At 48.8% G+C, this 18,316-nt stretch overlaps 6 protein-coding genes across 6 annotated transcripts; 3 read left to right on the top strand and 3 right to left on the bottom strand.

Annotated features, from left to right (window-relative positions):
* Positions 1 to 425: 425 nt before the first annotated feature.
* Positions 426 to 1,668, top strand: LTR84_008758 (uncharacterized protein; the record flags this gene model as incomplete). The annotated part of the gene is made up of 2 exons (XM_064852303.1): positions 426 to 1,149; positions 1,262 to 1,668. 2 exons carry the CDS (start codon positions 426 to 428, stop codon positions 1,666 to 1,668), a joined length of 1,131 nt encoding a protein of 376 aa, XP_064701577.1.
* A 3,167-nt stretch (positions 1,669 to 4,835) lies between these two features.
* LTR84_008757 (uncharacterized protein) lies at positions 4,836 to 5,241 on the bottom strand (the record flags this gene model as incomplete). The annotated part of the gene is made up of 3 exons (XM_064852302.1): positions 4,836 to 4,848; positions 4,896 to 4,914; positions 4,986 to 5,241. 3 exons carry the CDS (start codon positions 5,239 to 5,241, stop codon positions 4,836 to 4,838), a joined length of 288 nt encoding a protein of 95 aa, XP_064701576.1.
* Positions 5,242 to 6,026: 785 nt separating this feature from the next.
* On the bottom strand, positions 6,027 to 8,312 carry LTR84_008756 (uncharacterized protein; the record flags this gene model as incomplete). Its single annotated transcript, XM_064852301.1, has 2 exons — positions 6,027 to 8,197; positions 8,249 to 8,312. 2 exons carry the CDS (start codon positions 8,310 to 8,312, stop codon positions 6,027 to 6,029), a joined length of 2,235 nt encoding a protein of 744 aa, XP_064701575.1.
* A 2,950-nt stretch (positions 8,313 to 11,262) lies between these two features.
* Positions 11,263 to 14,205, top strand: LTR84_008755 (uncharacterized protein; the record flags this gene model as incomplete). The annotated part of the gene is made up of 4 exons (XM_064852300.1): positions 11,263 to 11,922; positions 11,970 to 12,148; positions 12,206 to 13,445; positions 13,510 to 14,205. The coding sequence occupies 4 exons, from the start codon at positions 11,263 to 11,265 to the stop codon at positions 14,203 to 14,205; spliced, it is 2,775 nt and encodes a 924-aa protein (XP_064701574.1).
* A 619-nt stretch (positions 14,206 to 14,824) lies between these two features.
* On the top strand, positions 14,825 to 15,475 carry LTR84_008754 (uncharacterized protein; the record flags this gene model as incomplete). The annotated part of the gene is made up of 1 exon (XM_064852299.1): positions 14,825 to 15,475. The coding sequence occupies one exon, from the start codon at positions 14,825 to 14,827 to the stop codon at positions 15,473 to 15,475; it is 651 nt and encodes a 216-aa protein (XP_064701573.1).
* Positions 15,476 to 16,611: 1,136 nt separating this feature from the next.
* LTR84_008753 (uncharacterized protein) lies at positions 16,612 to 17,610 on the bottom strand (the record flags this gene model as incomplete). The annotated part of the gene is made up of 1 exon (XM_064852298.1): positions 16,612 to 17,610. One exon carries the CDS (start codon positions 17,608 to 17,610, stop codon positions 16,612 to 16,614), a length of 999 nt encoding a protein of 332 aa, XP_064701572.1.
* Positions 17,611 to 18,316: the final 706 nt, after the last annotated feature.

Here is an 18,316-nt window from a genome sequence, read left to right as displayed (position 1 = left end):
CTGAAAATCCGCCCACATTGGACACAGCCTCAATTCTGCGACAACTTCCCTCGAACTAGAATGCCAAGCGTAGATATGATATGGCGGGGTTCTGCTCCATCGTCAGAGTCAGCCTTACCGACTGAGGTTCCTTGGTTCCTGCTCTCAAGCCACAAACAGGCATAAACCAATCATACAAACTTACTGCAGTTGCCTTGCAAAACGCAACCGCCGGCTCACTGGGCAGTGGGCACGATCCCTGCATTTTTCGCATGCTGGGTTTGCCAGCAACATCACAGCAATTTTTGGCTTTGGACTAGCAGATCAATTGAAAAGGCTTCTGTTAGAATGGCTTTGTTGACGCGACAGCGTTGCTGATATTTTATACTGCAGTATCAAATGAAGTGTCGGGCCTACCCGACAGCCTTGCGCATTACTAATCAGCCATGGCGACCCCAACAGGACCTTTCACCAACTGTTCAAAGCAACATATAGACAGTCTACTCCAAAGCTTGTGGGTCTTCCCAGCAACCACGACAGCACGTAGGCACGATGTTCCTTGCTATTGTCAACAGCTCGGCTGTCCTTTCGAGCGAATACAACAACTTGTTCCGTACTTGAACTTCTACAAGCGGCTATCAAAGAGATATGGGGTAGATCTTCCAACCGGCGCAACAGTCTCTCACCCCGATTTACACATCCTTGTTCAAGCGATCCGTGACCATCCAGACCTGACACGCATTGAATTGATTGAGACACAGCTGATTGGAAGTGCTCTTTGCAAATCTCCAATGCGGTCAGAAGATCGTGATAGAGCAATTGATCTTGCAGTCCGAGTGATGACCATGATCAACTGCCAGCCACAAAACAGATCAATAGGATTTGTTGAATATGGGGCTACATTTCAAGGCTGGTCGGCAGAGACGACCTTCAGCGATTTCATTGAGAGCTGCTTTCCCACCCCTATGCCACTGGCGCCCCAAACCACCGAACAGCACATAAATGGTGAGATGCTTGTTCGTACGAACTTGACGGCAAGTCAGGTGATGAAGAAGGCAAAGTACAAATTTGAGGCCACAGACGACATGCGGAAGCACTTAATCCTCGACCGACAACGACGCGTTGTGCAGATCTTCCACCATGCTGCTTTCCTCAAGGAAAATCTGCGGTGTACGCGTGGACAGGATCCAAACATGACTATGACCAAGCAGCTGAAATTGCAAGTGTTATGCCCATCAGAATCGCTCACGTATCAGATACGAATTGATGATTAGATGCGCAGTGCCACGGCAGATCGCTCTCGAGATCCTGGACTCGATCCAGAAAGTCCTCTTCCGGCACTCGGACGCCAGGTCACGGACAATTTTGCGTTCATTGGTATCGAAAGAGAACTTCGACCCAGAATGTCTCCAGTTCGAGTTCAGTTCCTTACGAGTTCCAGGTGAAGAAGAGGTGTCTTATCGCTACTTCGGTGCTCGAATGGCTGAGCTATACGAAGAAATCGAGAACCCGTCCCCAGATGGCCTCATCGAGAAGTGGTTGGAACGAAGGAGCGGCGCCAGATATATCATGCTTGCCACGTTGATAGGTGTGCTTTTCGCAGTCCTGCTTGGGTTCTTGTCGTTAGGAGCATCTGTCTTCCAAGCCTACATCTCGTACCAGACTTGGAAACACCCTGTGGCTGCATGACCTAAGTTTGCCACTGGTACAAGTATGGCAACACTGGCTATCGGGGAATTGGCATCGCACCTTCCGTGCCCAGGTGAGTGCTATAGATCTACTGTTACACAGACCCTGGGGAAATACAAGCAGGGCTTGAGTGTAGGATCAGTTGTGGATCGAGGACAACCGCCACGACCAGTAAATCGTGCGTTCGTGTTTCTGAAATTTTCATAGTGCGAGGACTGCACGCGCCTAACAACTTCTGCCACTTCCTCACCTATTACCGTTCCTTCTTCAATCATGACTTGTATTGTTACATTTTACGAAACCACAAGGCTTGACGCCATTGTCTGGAGTCTCTGAAAACTAGCCTCTGAAGCTCTTGTGTGGTGGGTATGCTGTCCTATCGCAGGCAGATATTCCACAGTCCTCGGTTCGTTTTGCGCACATCTTATGCCCTATTTGAGCCAGCAGCAACGCGTTGACTTGGCGTCAAGAATATCACCCATAATAGGTAGTAGCTTCCCACTACAACGGCACGGGCAGTCTTGCCGTAGTTTCCACTTTTCTTGAAGCTTACAGTACTCCGCATATAGATGCGTTAGCTCACTTGTGAGTGAAAACCGTTAGCAATCTTCTTGAAAATTGACTTGCGGAATGATGGGCCGCTCAGTAATAGGTCATAATACACTTTTTCCACTACCCCAGAATGTTCTTCAAAGGAAAAATGATAGATTACATTTGTGGGGAATTTTGTGGCTTGTTGTGAGTTCGTTAGTGGCGCGGCACACAGTTGAAACATCGAGTGAGCGGGGTAACAGAACTCTGGCGCAATCGATTGATAATGCAAACAGAGAAGCCGATAAACAATTGTTTCATTTTACTCATTCTCAGAGAGGATCTCGTCAAGGAATTTGGTAATGCTCACATCGTCCTCCAAGCACAAACTCTTTTCGGACGACATGGCGCACATGCGGAGGTGGGCTTCCCGATCTGGCACAACCACCGGCCCAGTCTCCACACTTTAGCACTTCTTTCGAATGTGCCCTGGCAACATGTGATGCCGATCTTTGGAAATCTGGGGCAATTTCAAACATTATACCGGATTGTGATAATATTCGTTTCGAGCGAGGGTGCTGCACATCGGGCTGATGTTATCGAGATGAGAGAAATCCCCAAGACCTGATAGGTTGGTACTCAACTCCGTGGCCGGCGTCGTGCTCGAAAATATGAGGCTGAATCGTCGCAGTGTGTTGAACAACTATGCTTCGCAGTTCAACGGGCGTAGTGAGGCAGTTCGTCTGTGGAACTGCTACCGTCTTTTTGCCTCTCCCCCTTGCAGGTTTTCCTTGCAATATCCCGCAAATCGATCTCGACCTTGTATTTTGTGCCTTCATCCCCCAAAACCCCAAGTTTTTGACTAACGAGAAGGACCCTCCGCACCTCCACAAGCATACGGGGAACAACGTAAGTGAAATCAGGGGAAAGTGGCTCTTGCATGAATAGTGTCTACCAGACTTGCGGGGTTGGGTACAAGAAGAGTATTATACCTGGATTTCTCTCGAGTTTTCCCTACTTTTTAATCATTAGTTTCAATCAGAACCTTTTGTCAGCTGTAAGCTTACGGGATTTGCATCCTCATGTCATCACCTGTGGAGCCTTCTACATATCCGCCAGCAAGTTGGCCAGCCCCAAACTACGAGAACCCAGAGACACGCGGTAACGCGTCTATCTTCATTGTTACTTCCGTTGTTACCACAGTCGTGGTTGCTCTCAGATTGTACTCTCGACATTACCTCCTTAGATCTGCAGGTATCGATGATATACTGCTCCTTGCCGGTTATGTATGTACAGTTCGATTAGTGTTTAAAAGTACTAACACGAGTAGGGATTCTCAATTGGACAGACACACGCACAATACAAAGCCCTAACAACATGGGGTTGGAATAAGCACCTTTGGGATGTTCCGCCGGATCGAGCCACATATATTCGACTTGCAGTCTGGTTAATTGAATTCTTCTTTCTTCTTGGAACAGCTTGCACGAAAATTTCCATTCTCCTCGTATATCGAAAGATATCCTCTGGTAGCCACAACTTATGGTTTATCAGATTGACATGGGCCGCTATTGCATTTACAGTAATGTATACTGTCGCTCTTATATTGGAAATCAGCCTAGTCTGCCGACCTTTAGATTCCTATTGGAACTCCTACAGTCTGACCTACTCCAAAAAGTATACCTGTGGCAATGAACGCGTTCCTATTATGCTCGGCGCAGTTGCATCAGTTTTCTCCGATATATATGCATCGGTGCTGCCTATGTCACTAACAGCAAGGCTGTCGCTCACAACTCGGCAACGCATAGGTTTATATATTCTCTTCTCTGCTGGCCTCCTTACTGCTGTTGTCGGCTGTGCAAGACTATACTTTTTGGCAGAAGTCACTATAAACTATCAACCTGGTCCTGATACCCATGACACTACCTGGCTAGGCTGGCCAACTTTCGTAATTCTTTCTACCTCTTTCTATGATCCGGACTAATGTGTTCATCAGATCCTCACAGATATTGAAGCACATCTTGCCATTATCTGCGCTTCAGCCCCGGCGTTGAAGGCCCTATTAAAAAGCCGAATCTCCCACCAAATTTCCAACATGCATGTACCCATTGGGTCAAATTCATTTCACCACAGATCCTCTCGTGCATACCGAACAAACAATGGTCAACGTGTAGAATCAACTAAGCAACTACACGCACGCTCCCATTCCGACGCGGATGAAAGGGATATTGAAAGTATATCCCTTCAAAGCTACACCCATGACAAACCATTGGCCTCTCACGGCGTCCATATTGCCGAGCTACAACGTCATGATTGAGAAACGTAATTCGACATGGCATGATGTTAAGTACAAGCTGGGCCGCTAGGGACTGAAGGATATGAGAAGCGTTTTCTTTCTTATGGTTCGTTTTTCACTGTCAAGACTCCCTAGATAATTGGCTAGGGGGCCAAGGGGATTCCCAACGGCCACTTTATATTTGTGTCAGCATACAAGTGCAGCTGGATTGGGCAGTTTCATGCACATATATACGCGTGCTTCTTTCAGTGATACTGTATCTGGTCTGTGTAATCGAGTCAATTAATATAGGTATCTTTCCCGAGCGCCTTTGTCAAGACGACGAATATAAAAGAATTAATATCTACTTAAACGGGCTGTGCCATCGTAGCTGGAAAGCACTGCACAATCAGGATCAACTGACAGAAGATAGACTTCTTTGCCTACATCAAAAAGTGAGCACTAGCTGAGAGAAATCGAATTTCAACAAAAGCAGATACGGATGTACACTCACCGGCGCGGCGATCACCTTTGCACGAGGCTTCTTCTTCGTCTTCTTGCTCTTCTTGCCCTAGTATGATCAAGGCTTCTGCTGGATTGTAATCACCTCCATAGAGATATTCGGCGAAATGAGTGGATGTGTCGTGATCAACCTCCTCGAGTCTCGCTCGCTCTTCGGAAGCTTCTCTCATCTGATCCTCCATCATCGCGTTGAGCAACCGGTGAGCTGCCAGAACCAAGTAGTGAGTGTAATATGAAGGACTTCGCATCTTCACTAACATGAAAACGAAAGATCTCGCCACAAAGGACGCTGGAGATGTTTGACGAGTATTCTATTTTTTTTCAAAGAGCGCGATGCTCCCTCAGAGTTCGTGGGCAACGAGAAAAAATCTCTAAAAGTAGCATATTTCTTCACCACGACGGCCCTCACCAAGGGGCTGAGCAACCTCTTCTGGGTTCACTTGGCAATCAAATAATACTTGTGCGTTGGAGGGTTGAGAATCTTGTCCCAACGACCGGTGCTGAAATCTGACGTCGTCTCTTTCAATCACCTCCCTGTTGGTGTGAGCGAAGCAGGTGTGGAGCAGTTGTAAACACGATGTGACCCTGGGCAGGTTGCGGCTAATTAGATGGACTAGACGTAATACTAAGTGGTCGTAGATTCTCAATGCAAAACTTGTTCATATTGTGTTGCGCTATAAGTCATTTTCATGAGAGGAAGCAAGAGTTGGATCTAATGGAACGATGGCACCGATAATCTACGGGCACCTCTTCCTCTCATTTCCTCAGCCTTATCGCCTTCATTTCTTTGTTCCTATTCGAGATGTTGCCGTTGCTATTAATCGAATAAGCTGCTAACTTGGAATGAAGATAATTGGACTTGTTGCTCCTTCTCTAAAATAACCAATGGACTTCCACTTCCCATATCTTTCCCCATCCTCTAGTAGGAGACAGACCAAGATCTCGTGTCTTCATCTTCTCTGGGAAAGGTGTAAGAGGCTACCTAGTCGGCCTGTACGAAGAATGAAGTTCAACTTCCAGAGGACTGGTGATGTCAAGCGACCCGGACAAGGATACCCACCCATGAGAAGACGACCCAAACAGCTGTAAGAGTGAGAAGATTTGGAGGACAAAACCTGGGCCGGTTAGCGAATTCAAACTCCGAGCCATGGAGGGGAACATACTCGTCTAGAGCCAGGCCAATAAACCCAATCCAGAAAAGCCATTGGAAACCCCAAAGGAAGACCATGCTGATCATTGAGATAGTATACAGTTCCTTCAACGCTGTCTTGGGTACCGGGTTACCTTTATGATCGATAGTGATAGTGCCATAAGAGGTGTGAATCCCATGCTGGTTGCTCATTAAGCCCGCTTCCTCTAATATCCTAACCTCACATATCCGGGGGCATGTTTTCTTGTCTCTCATCCAATTTCCATCCCGGTTCAACAAGCTCAATAGCACAGCTACTGTCACAAGAATAGCAGCATGCCATAAATATGCCCCTGCATACATGAGTTGTGCTGACTGCGAATATTTGAGTTTTTCGATGAATCCCCAGTAGAATTTGTGCTCCCAGCCATAGTTGAAAGTCATGAACATGTAATACGAGGATAAGGCCTGCAGAATTGTGTCCGCAAACAGGGGTGCCGCAATCCCAGAGAAAGTCAACCGTTTGCGGGATGTGAAATCAACTATCAACGCTGTTAGGGAAGTTAGGCGAGGCATTGTGCACCAGAGAAGTATCAACTGAGCCGCGGAGATGTCCTCGTATCCAGGGGTGCTCCGGGTAAGAAGTGCGTTGAGTCCAATAGCAGAGATTTGAAGTGCCGCCATAAATATTCCCGTACAATACCATGGCCGTGAGCGCCGAAGATGATTTCGTCCGTCCTGTGACTTGCGAGTACCGGGTGTCAAGATAGCAATGAATAAAGTAGCTATGTTGACCAGAGCAAGGCTTCCGAACTTCCATACAGTCGCAGCACATGTGGCTCCAGGCTCAGAAGATTCCCCATGGGTCGTGCAATCTAGGCTTGTGTTGTTGAATGGCTTGAGGGTCCATTGCCAGGGAATCAGCTCAAGCGCGGTAGGTTCAGTCAGATCACGCCAGTTATCTGGTAGGCCGTGCCAATCCTGAACATCTCCACAAAGATCATGAAGCCAATTGACATAATCTATTCTGTTGTCGAAATTTTGGCACTGGTCGCCACAAGATTCGTAATTGCTGGCATGGCAAAAGCAAGCTCTGTCAAACGAGGGGATGATCCTGTCGCAGTAGCCCTGGGAGTCGACCTCACAGGCATCACTTAAGCATTCGCCAGTAAGCCCAATTAGATGTTGTGGAACATCTGCAACCCAATTTGGCCACCCCCAGTCTTCGATAGGGATGTACCTCCATCCCGTTGTTTTGACTGTATCCTCCCAGTTTCTGGGTAGAGATGCTGGCCCACAGGTGGCGTTCATCCACAAACGTCCTCTCGTCAGGTCTATATTTTCTGGCGCTGAACAGGGCTCCTCTTCTGGGTTCAGTTCATACGCACCGCAGAAGCATTTCTTATCTAAATAGTTGCCATGTCGGACACTATGCCCAGTCAGTTCGTACAACCCAGCGGTCTCATATTCCAGAGCAATCATCGATCTCAGAGACTGATCATACTCCCAAGAACGAAAGATATCGCCAGTCTCCTCTGTGGAGCTCGTGAAGCCACAGGACGCCGCGATATGCTCAAATGCCTCCATCGACGAAGCAGAATCCGAGCTCGTCAAGCATGTTGGCGCCTTGTTGAGCACATCGACTGTGGTGAGTCCATCTTTTAAGAATTCAGGCGAGATGGGAAGTAGGTTGTCCGCATCGCCGATATCGACCAGCCATGTTCGACCAGTATACTTGGAAATCCAGTTGTTCAGCTGTATCTTAGCGAGCACTGACCGACCGCACTGCGGAAGATAGTTTCTGACAAGGCCGGGGGAGAATGCAGAGCTCAGGCAGCTGAGTTGGGTCAGCCACTGCGTATGGGTGCATATGAATGTGAAACGTCTTGTGCATCGACTGCTGGTGCATTTCGTCATAGCATCCAGCCAGACGGATTGGTCTTGCTGAGCAATGCACTGAGGCATAGGATCCAAGTCCTCAGGATTGACCCAACCACCACGGTTTTCCAGAGGCATCGGAGAGAGGGCTTTCTCATCGGAATATAGGCTTAAGCTGGTGGAAGAGATCAGTTCTGCTGTCCTCGTGTTAGCCTTCGACACTGTGAATCTATTCGATATGGAATTACCTTTCGCAGCAATTCCGTAGAACGCGGAGACGAGTAGTAGAAGCAACATATTGAAGACATTCATGTTGTGTATACTCAGGGTGACAGAGTTCTCAGAATGATCAAGAAGAAGGATAGTTGTAAGCGCCCGGATTCGTATCTGAGACTTCAGATTGAGGCTCAGACTGATGCCTGTTTGGAAGCGGCCTCCTCCAGAGGCCAGTTGGTCGGGTTATCGATCGGCCGTCCAAATCATTCAACAGTCATAATCGAATTGATTTCTTACAGCCTCAACTTTGTTCCTTTATAACCCGAGGCTCTTTGATTAGGTGGGAATTCCCCATGGATAGTTTTACCTGTCGTCCCCGTCCATTGATGATCGTAAGTTAAGAGGTTAGGCTAGGCTGCTAGCTCCCAGACGGCCCGACGCGCCCAGATACTACCCGCTTATTTAACTACTAGCTTAACCTGGAAATATCCCGAATAAGACGTTGAACAGTGGCTGGGAAATTTTGCTACAACTTCAACAGCCTTCCTAGCTTCAGCATCCCATCAGTTCTTTCTTCTGTCAATCAATCGCCAGAACAAGTTTGCCCACACCGAAACGTACTTTGGCAGCATTCTCTCCATGGTGCCGACTTCAAGCTTTCCCGCAATGACTCTCGGTACCTCAAAACAGACTTAAAAACTTCAAAATCTGGCATCAAAGCCCAAAATGATCCGCCGTCTCCGTCTGTAGCCAGTCTTTGATTTCCCACATTTTCATCTCTTCGCACGATGGTAGAGACGCACGACCACTGAGACTGCGCGCTGCAGCGACTGCTTGCCAGTCGAAACCTCGAATGCCGAAGGCTCCTGTAACCTGTGCAGTGAAGATCAGCGCTTAGATCATGATTGAATGAAAACAGTCGCGTGGACGAAGATCGTCATAGAAGAAAGTCTACCATTCCAATGAATGCCAGGCTTGGGTCTTTGGCATGGAAGACATGCTGGTACAGCCTAGGGTGCGCCCATTTTTCGGCTGCACATCCTGCAAGGACGGAAAATCGAAATCGTAACTGGTCGCGAAGAGAACGATGTCGATATCACCGAATGAGCTCCCATCCCCAAAGGGGATCCGTTTGGTCGAAGGATCAAAAGAGGGATTGTTGGACGGTTATCGACGTTCGGATGGGTGAATGGCACCTTTCCCCCACAGCGGTGATATACTCCTCACCGATGAGATGACCGGGTGTTTGGTCGCTGATGAGCTATCATGGATAGCGTCAAATGCCGATTCTAAGCCGCCAACTACCATCAACCTTTGCAGAACGACTGGGTCAGACGTGGCCATCCAGCAGACTATTGAAATAAGATACAGAAACTGACCTTGTCTCGATAATCTTCTGCTGTATCGTAGTATCCAGGATGCCTGATACTGCCAGGGAAGCTTTCCTCAAATTCAACCAAGCCAGCAATGCCTGGTCTGGAAATGGTGGAACATAATAATGTCCCGTAGCAACGACGAGAGCATCAAAATTTTCCTGCCTCCAATGAGCTTCCTTTTCACCAGGAACGGGTGGAAGCCTGGAAGCACAGACGTGGACTCAGTATGTGCTTTAGCTAGATTGCATAATGAAGCCGAGACATACGACATAATCAGGTGGTAGTCAATTTTCCCCAGTACTCGTTGTTGGTCCGCTTCAGGTATCTCAGTTCCTTGAATCTTGTTGTAGTATGCCAGCGCCACATTGTCTCCCTTCCTCAAACCAGGATATCTTGTTTCTAAGGTGAGTTAGCTTGTGTTGTCGTTTTTTCAGATCCATCAGAAGTGCTTCACTAGTTGTTTCGTCAAGCTGCAAACCACATACTCGTGGACCTTTTTCTCCATATCATGCATGCTATCTGGTGTTAGGTGAAAGCGGCGGATTCAATTATTCGAGATAGAATGAATACAGAGGACATCAGGTATAACCATAGAGGACTACGAGCAGATAGGTCAAATATTAAATAGTAAAAGATGCAAGGATCGTGTAAATGCATCACGCGAGACCGAACTTCGTTGTTTCCGGAATCAGTTTTGCCATAAGTATTCCTTATTATATGGTAATACAAAGCCTCCACGGTCTCGGCATGCAACAGGTGGGATGTTGGCCATAGCAAGAAGTACTAATATCGCAGATTTGGCATATTGTTACGACGATTCCTATAGTCCCGAGAGGGAATCTGCTATCCGGTGCAAAGTGCATTCTTGTAAGTATGTAATTTTCCTTCTGACAGAATGATGACGATTTCTCGCAGCGCATGATCCAGTACCAGAACTGCTTCTGCTGTTATCGTATGTCCTAATCTTAGCTTGAAACTAGGGCCACCTACAAACTAGTGGTATTTACTTTACCACTGAGATAGGGTTTCCAATGGGTAGTTGGATGTATGAACGCTAGTTGTAGTATTGATAGACCACAGCTCAACACTCGACGGCGGCCCTTCTCGACCATCATTGTAAGCCTACTTGCACAGTAGATAACCAGATTCAATTTCGATGTACGAGTAAAACAACAGGAATGCGATGGTGGGTCCTGAATAGAGGCAATCGCCACTAAGGTGGAGTGGCGAGTGGACCCATACCATTGAAATAACGCCAACTCGGTGCTATGGGAGGCTAAAATGACGAGCTTTGACCGAAATTGATGCAATGCTCGTTCTTGCGCTTTTCCATATTTATCACCCCATATGTCGAAGGAATTTCCCCATGCTTTACAGCGTTCGCGACATTGAACAGCGCAACGAGGACTACTTAATCACTAATAGTAATCATTAAACCTGTCGAATCACTAATCATTTAGGTTGTAAAAGCTGTTTACGGCCGAAGTAGGTCGATTGTACTTCCAACAAGTTAGTGCGCAAGTTAAGCACGACTTGATTAACAAGGCTAGGACTACTCTTTGTCCTGAATTTCTCGTCCATCAGCGCATTCTAATTCTTTTCCCACCACTAATTAGAAAGAGAGTGTTGTATCATCGTCCCTCTGTTTCTAGTTGCTGGACTGTGCTGAAATGGCCCAGGTCGCAGCTGTCGTAGCGCATGCGAACGCTCGCGGCCCTACGAGTGGATTTACAGATGTATCAGATGATGATTTCCAACTTCCTCCAGGCTACGACAGGGTAGGGTCAAAGTTATTCCGACCCTTAAAGGTGGGAGCTTTCACCTTACAGCACCGCATTGTCCATGCCGCGTTGGGCAGAAGCCGAAGCATCAAGGGCCAAGAAAGCCCGTTAGCGGTCAAGTACTTCTCACAACGTGCTACCCCAGGGGGTCTCATCATCTCCCAAGCAACCGGTGGCAAGCCAGAATGGATGGCTTGGCCATTTTCTGCCTCACTCCACTCGGAGGACCAGGTTCGGGCTGTAGCTCGTATCGTTGAAGCCGTACATGAAAAGGGGGCCTTCTGGTTCCACCAGCTCACCCACGTGGGCCGATGCACCTCCCCAGCTCTTGTAAAACTGGCTTGGGAAAGGGCTGGGCACACAGAGCCACCGCCCTATGGCTACAGATCTCTTTCTGCTTCTGAGGTCGAGGAGTCTGGTATAAACACACATTCTGGCGAACCATTCGGGAAACCTCATGCCGTTTCCAAGGAGCAAATCAAGGAGATCCGTGAAGACTTCAAGAACTCTGCCCGCAACGCAGAAAGAGCAGGAGCAGATGGCATAGAGGTGAGCTGCTCTATCTGCATGCACCAGCCTCGGGCTGACTGGTCTAGATTCTCGCAGGAAATGGCTTCCTTCTTGATCAATTTTTACACGACAACATTAACCAGCGAACAGATGAGTATGGAGGCTCGATAGAGAATCGATCGAGGTTTGTGCTCGAGGTTATCGATGATATAGCTGAAATATTTGGGCACCAAAAGATTGGCGTCCGGATCAGCCCGTTTTCAAAGTGAGGAAAAAGAAGTAATAAAATGTAGGAACTGTGATTGACATTAATCTTTTCCAGTTTCCATGAGACCGATGGGTCTCAACCTTTGGCTCAGCTGCTTCATTTGACACGCGAGCTCGCCCTACGTGGAGTAGCATACGTGCATGTGGGTGAAGCTCGAGTATCTAGGAACCTGGATATCGAGGAGAATCTGAAAAGGCTTCTGGATAAAGGTATATCCGCTGAGGACATATCTTTGCGCCCATTCAGAGATTTGCTTCGAAAGGTCCGGCCTGTCGATCCAGCTTATACTCCAACCGTGCTGTTTGGGGCTGGAGGCTACACCTCAACCACCGCGATATTGACGGTGGACGAGGACCTTGCGGATGGCGTGGTTTTTGGTCGACGATTTATCTCGAACCCAGACTTGGTGGATCGGGTTCGCCTAGGATTACAACTGACTCCGTATGATCGCGATACCTTCTACACGCATGGCGCGAAAGGCTATACCACCTACAAGAATTATGATGCGGGTCAGGGGGTAAAAGCCTTAGGCTTGAATGGGACAGCCGACGGCGCACCAGATTCGGCTACCAACGGGAGAGCTAGCAACGGTATAACGAACGGCACTGGCGATCACGCTGGCCGGAAGAGATTGGCCATCATTGGAGCTGGAATATCAGGCATCGTGGCGGCGAGCGCATTCCAGCGGCTTGGAAACGACTTTGAGATCCAGATCTTTGAGCGAAAGGCTGTACCTGGAGGAAGCTGGGTGTACGACGAAGTCTCTAATACTGTACCAAACTTCCCATCGGAGAATCCTGAGTCAGTCAATCCCCCGGTCCTTCGGCCTGAGGGTATCCTACCGCTGACCGTCCCTCGCAATACCCAACAACGCTATACATCAACCCCTCTGTATAGTTCCCTCTACGCTAACATTCCATTCGATGTTATGACGGGGTCCTCTACTTTCAAGCTTACTGACCCGATGCCGGAGTTTGCACCCTACCTCTCGGCAACTCAGTTGGTGGAAGGTGTCGCAAGCATCTCGCATCAATATGACGATTTAATCCATTACAATACAACGGTAGAGAATGTTGAAAAGGTTGGCGCGGATGACGAGAAGCTGAGACTAATTTTGAGGACCGAAAATGCAGATTTCACAGATACCTGGTCCGAGGAAGTCTTTGATTTCTTGATTGTAGCTACTGGTCATAACTCTGTGCCTCATGTACCTGCTATCTCAGGGCTTGATACATGGAAAGGTCAACTCCGACATAGTACGACATGGCGATCAGGGGAGGAGTTCAAGGCACAGGTAAGGCAAATTGAAATATAAAGCCACCCTGGGTCGTATCTCTGCTAACCTGTGTGATATATAGAGCATTCTCGTTGTCGGATCCAGCGAAAGTGCCATCGATGTGACGCTTCAGAGTCTCCCGCACGCAAAGTCGCCTGTGTACGTCTCCCAGCGAACTCCTCACCCACGCTTTCCCACAGTCTTCAACCGTAAAGGGATAGAAATTGTGCCAACAATTTCCCACATCGATGGAAATAGTATCCATCTCTCTAATGGTGCCGTATTGACAGACATCGACACGATAGTCTTTTCCACTGGCTATTTCTACACTTATCCGTTCCTGAACCACATCCGACCATCAGCGCCAAGTGGTCAGAGGGTCCCAGGCTTATATCAGCACATTTTTGATATCTATAATCCCAACATCGCCTTCATTGGTGTAGCGACTGGGACGCTCGCTTGGCTCGCTTGGGAAAAATCAGCATTTTTAACCGCTCTTCTATGGTCAGGCCGCATTAAATTACCCCCTGTTGAAGAGCAAAAGAAGTGGGAAGCTCGTCGACTGGTTCAGACAGGGCCCAAAGATAAGATGTTCCATATCCTTGCACAACCTAGCGACCGGGTGATTTATTTTGACGAGCTCAATGAAATAGCCGGGGACTACCTCAATACGGAGGCGCCCGACGATGAGCTCCTCAGATCATTCCCATGGGACTGGATTGTAAGCCTAGGAACTGGGCATGCTCGGAAGGCTCAGTTTTATGGCATCCCTGCTTGAGAAAACAAATAGACTTGTTACTGAGAATTGCAAAGATAACCCATAGCTCAGTTCAATTTCATCAACTCCCCAGAGAACATAATTTAAACAATGTGTTCATAATTTACCATGATATAAAAGCGGAAGTCAATAATATGGACATTGATTAGAGTTTAGACAGATTGTTCCGCCAGTTGCCAGGCGTACCGCGATTGTGCACGACGCCTTGGAGTTCTGAGACGCGTTGAGGGGAAGTCGCACGATTTGGCCAAGAAATCGAGGTGGTGTTGAAGCCTGAGCTGGGCGTGGATGTGCCCATAACGATTGTAATTTGTAGAGCGAATGACGGGTTGCTGAGCAGTAGTTTTCCACTGTCTCAAGCAAGCCAACTCTATGAGCCTTGAGTAGGCCAACTCCGCCGCCGCCGCTAACTTCAGTGCTCTTCACCGAGACTTTATAACTATTCCTACCGCCCAGTTCCAGCTTTGGGTAGGCATGTAGGTATCAATGCACTTTGCCACCTGCCGAGCATCAACAGCACGCAACATTGGACTGTAATTTCTGTCTCGAGAAATAGTCAACATCCCATTTTCAAAGACTTTGAAAACAGGACAGTATTTATGGTCACCAATCATTCACCATGACGCGTCGCCCTGTGATTGAATACTACTTCTCATTCATCTCCCTATGGTCCTACGTGGGCAGCCGACGCCTCCAACAACTCGTGCGGGAGCGTAACGCCCAGATCATCTACAAGCCCATCAATATAATGGACATCTTCTCCATTTCGGGAGGTCTACCCGTCAAGCAGCGCGCGGCCCAACGGCAAGCATACCGCCTGGTGGAGATGGAGCGATGGACGAAACTTCGTGGCCTGCCGATCGTGCAGCATCCAAAGTTCTACCCGGCAGATCCATCGTTGGCGCATCGGGTGCTGCTGGCGGCGATCGATGATTTGGGCCATGATAGTGAGCATGTGCATGAGTTTGCGAGGAAGGGGCTGGAGACGGTGTGGGCGAATGAAGCTGATATTGCGGACGAGAAGACGATTGTCGATGTGGCGAAGGGGTCGGGGCTCGATGGGGAGAGGTATCTCAAGAGTGCGCTTGCAGACGAGAAGTTGTCGAAGCAAGAGCAGAGCTTGAACGAGGAGGCGGTCGCGAAGCAAGTCTTTGGGGCTCCGTTCTTCTTCTACAAGGGCGAGCCGTTCTGGGGTCAGGACAGGATTGAGATGCTCGATGAGGCGATCAAATCGGGGAGAGAGCTAATTCCACTGCCGACATTGAGCTAGGAGGCATTACTCTTCCTGATGTCTGATTTTCTATCAGATTCGAAACCTAGAGGTTCTTCGAAGAACAAAGCAATCCCTATGCTCCCAGCAGGGAGTGCGTGAACAAATCCACATCCGAGCTGACAGCCATCAATATCAGGCCTCGTGACCAGCATCTCAAGCATGACATTTATTATGGCTTTTCTCTGGCCAGGCAGTACGGATGCAAAGGGCCTCAAGGAACCCATGTCACAGGCCGCATAGTCGTGTAGTGTAACCAAAAGTACCTGAAGATGTCGAACGGAGAAGTATGAGACATTGTGAACCCGCTCGGCTGGGTATGCAATGGGCAGTGTTACACTCAGAGACGGGAACGGGGATCTGGGACGACGTCAAGGCTGCCATCGACAGACTGACAATTGAGTAGCATAGCAAGTGAGTGCAATTGGCAGTTTGCTGCGGTATGGAGTCCTCCGGTGTTCCAGAAGAGAAGAGAAGCAATTGTCGAGCTACGAGAAAAGCTGAAGTAGTGATCTTGAAGGATTTAGATGATTTCCTTTTCATTGGGCTCTCAATCTCTGGCTGAATCTATGTGATATAGCGCCTAGTAAAATGCTATGCTCTCCATGGGACAAAAGAACGTGGTTTGATTGCGCACAGTCGAATCAGAAATGCCTTACACAATTTTCAAACCAGGAAAAGATATGATCTCTCAACAATATATCCATTGCTGCGGTCCCAAAAAAGGAGTATGAATTCTATATATATCGTACATTTTTGATGTGTCCCACGCTCAAAATAAGAGGCAGTGGAGACCAAAACCCATCGCCTCAAAAATGTTCTGGTCCCAAAAAAGGGGGGATTTTTCCCGACAATCCAAATGCCCTCATTTCCCGTATGCCCCCCGTTTTGCCCACCGACTCCCGAATTGTTGGGAGGGGTCCAAATTCTCATGCTAAAGGAGTGATCATGAGTTCCTTTCTCTTCGTCGAATGTTCATTTCATGTCATTAGGTGCTGGTTTTCATGATGGTGATGTAAAAGGTAAAGCAGGGCGACGGTCAATTTGTGATCCGCCCACTTTTATATGATCCCCCAGTTTTGGGCGGGGGATAAATGAATTGAATAAAATATCGAGTGAAAGGCAGTGACATCCATTTATAGGATAGCAGCAACCATGAGGGCGGCAGCAGCTCCGGCCATTTTGACGGCACCAGTGGGTAGAGAAGCTCCTCCAGTGAAAGTGCTGACAACGGGAGCAACTGGAACAGAGCTCGATGGCTTGAAAGTGGTTGGGACTGGAGCGGGTGCAGTAGTCACTGGCGCTGGTGGAGGTGGAGGGGGAGCACTTGTAACTGGTGCTGGTGGAGGTGGAGGAGGAGCAGTCGTTACTGGCACGGGTGGTGCGCTGCTCCAGTCCTCCCAGTGGTGAGAAGAGGTCTCAACTGGAGCTGGAACTGGTTCCACAGATGTCGAGGACCAATCTTGCCACACTGAAGTAGAAACAACAGGGACGGGAGCCGGAGCAACCGAAGTTGGAACTGGCGCGGGTTCAACAGAGGACCAATCTGCCCAATGAGAAGTCTCGGGAGCTGGTGGAGGAGGAATGTTAGTAGTTGAAGGCTCGATCGGAGCTGGGGCAGGAGGTGGAGGAGGTGGTGGAATTGATGATGAGCTGGATGGCCAATCGACCCATGAATGTGTCGTCTCTGGAATAGGCTGAGGAGGGGGTGGGGGTGGTGGAGGGATGGATGTCGTTGTGCAGATGGTTGTTGTCGGAACTGGGGGAGGGGGTGGAGGAGGAATTGCTGTTGTTGTGACGGGTATGGGGATAGGGGATGGTGATGGTGATGATGATGATTGCCAATCGCTCCAGGTATGCTCACCACTGCCACCGCCGACTGAGCCACCTGACCAGTCATTCCAGTTACCACCACCGCTGCCACCATTTCCTGGAGGACCACCTTGACCTCCGGGACCTCCTTGACCACCACCGAAGCCACCACGGCCTCCGCCATTGCCGCCGCCGTTACCTCCACCTGGACCACCGAATCCGCCATTGCCTCCGCCTCGGCCACCGCCGAAACCACCATCACCACCACCGCCTGGTGCAGCAACGGCCAAAGCGGCCAAGGCCAGAATGATAGCAGACTTCATGATGATGTGTTTTGTTGTTGATGGACTGAATTAGCGAAGTGTCTGAAGTATTATTATGATTGATTGCAGGTCTGGATATAGAAAGACCTTGATATTGAACGAGAGGCTCAGAGTACTCTGTAGTGAATGATCTGATAGCGAGGGATGAAGAGGGAGAGAAACATGAATTCAGCAAGAGGGAAAGGACTTCAAATACCCATTAGGGGGACAGAACGTCATGCATGGCGGGTGTGACTGACAACCGCCTTGGAAGTCTGGTCGTACATTAGTTTGCGGTCAGAAGTGGCAGGTCAGTCAACGAATGTTCGCATTGTTGACCGAGCGAGAGACTCCGAGCGTCAATGTGTGCTGAGGTTTTCATGAGTGGAGAGGTTGAATAGGAGTTCAGGCCAGGCTGAAGCACAGTGGATAGCATAAAGTGGGTAAAGAGCCAGCGTTGTGCAGGGTACGGAAGGCTGGAACCACGCACGGCTCAGGGGATCCTTGGGAGACGGTCACCTTGGGGGAACCATCACGGTGGACAGAGCACACCGAGCACAACGGAAAAAGCGCTGGCGGGGAAAGGTTGATGGTGATTGTGGCGAATGGGAAGGTGGATTTAAGCTGAAACGGCACCAACCTCGTCTGGGGTCGTGTTGATGGGCTGGGTGGAGTTGGCTGGCAGCCCGATGATGCAGGGGCACGCCCGGTGGTGGACTCGGAGGAC

The sequence above is a fragment of the Exophiala bonariae genome (assembly GCF_035927105.1).
Source record: "Exophiala bonariae strain CCFEE 5792 chromosome Unknown scaffold_33, whole genome shotgun sequence".
NCBI classification, from domain to species: Eukaryota; Fungi; Ascomycota; class Eurotiomycetes; order Chaetothyriales; family Herpotrichiellaceae; genus Exophiala; species Exophiala bonariae.
Note: the sequence above shows the minus strand (reverse complement) of the source record. Positions and strands in the feature narration are given on the sequence as shown.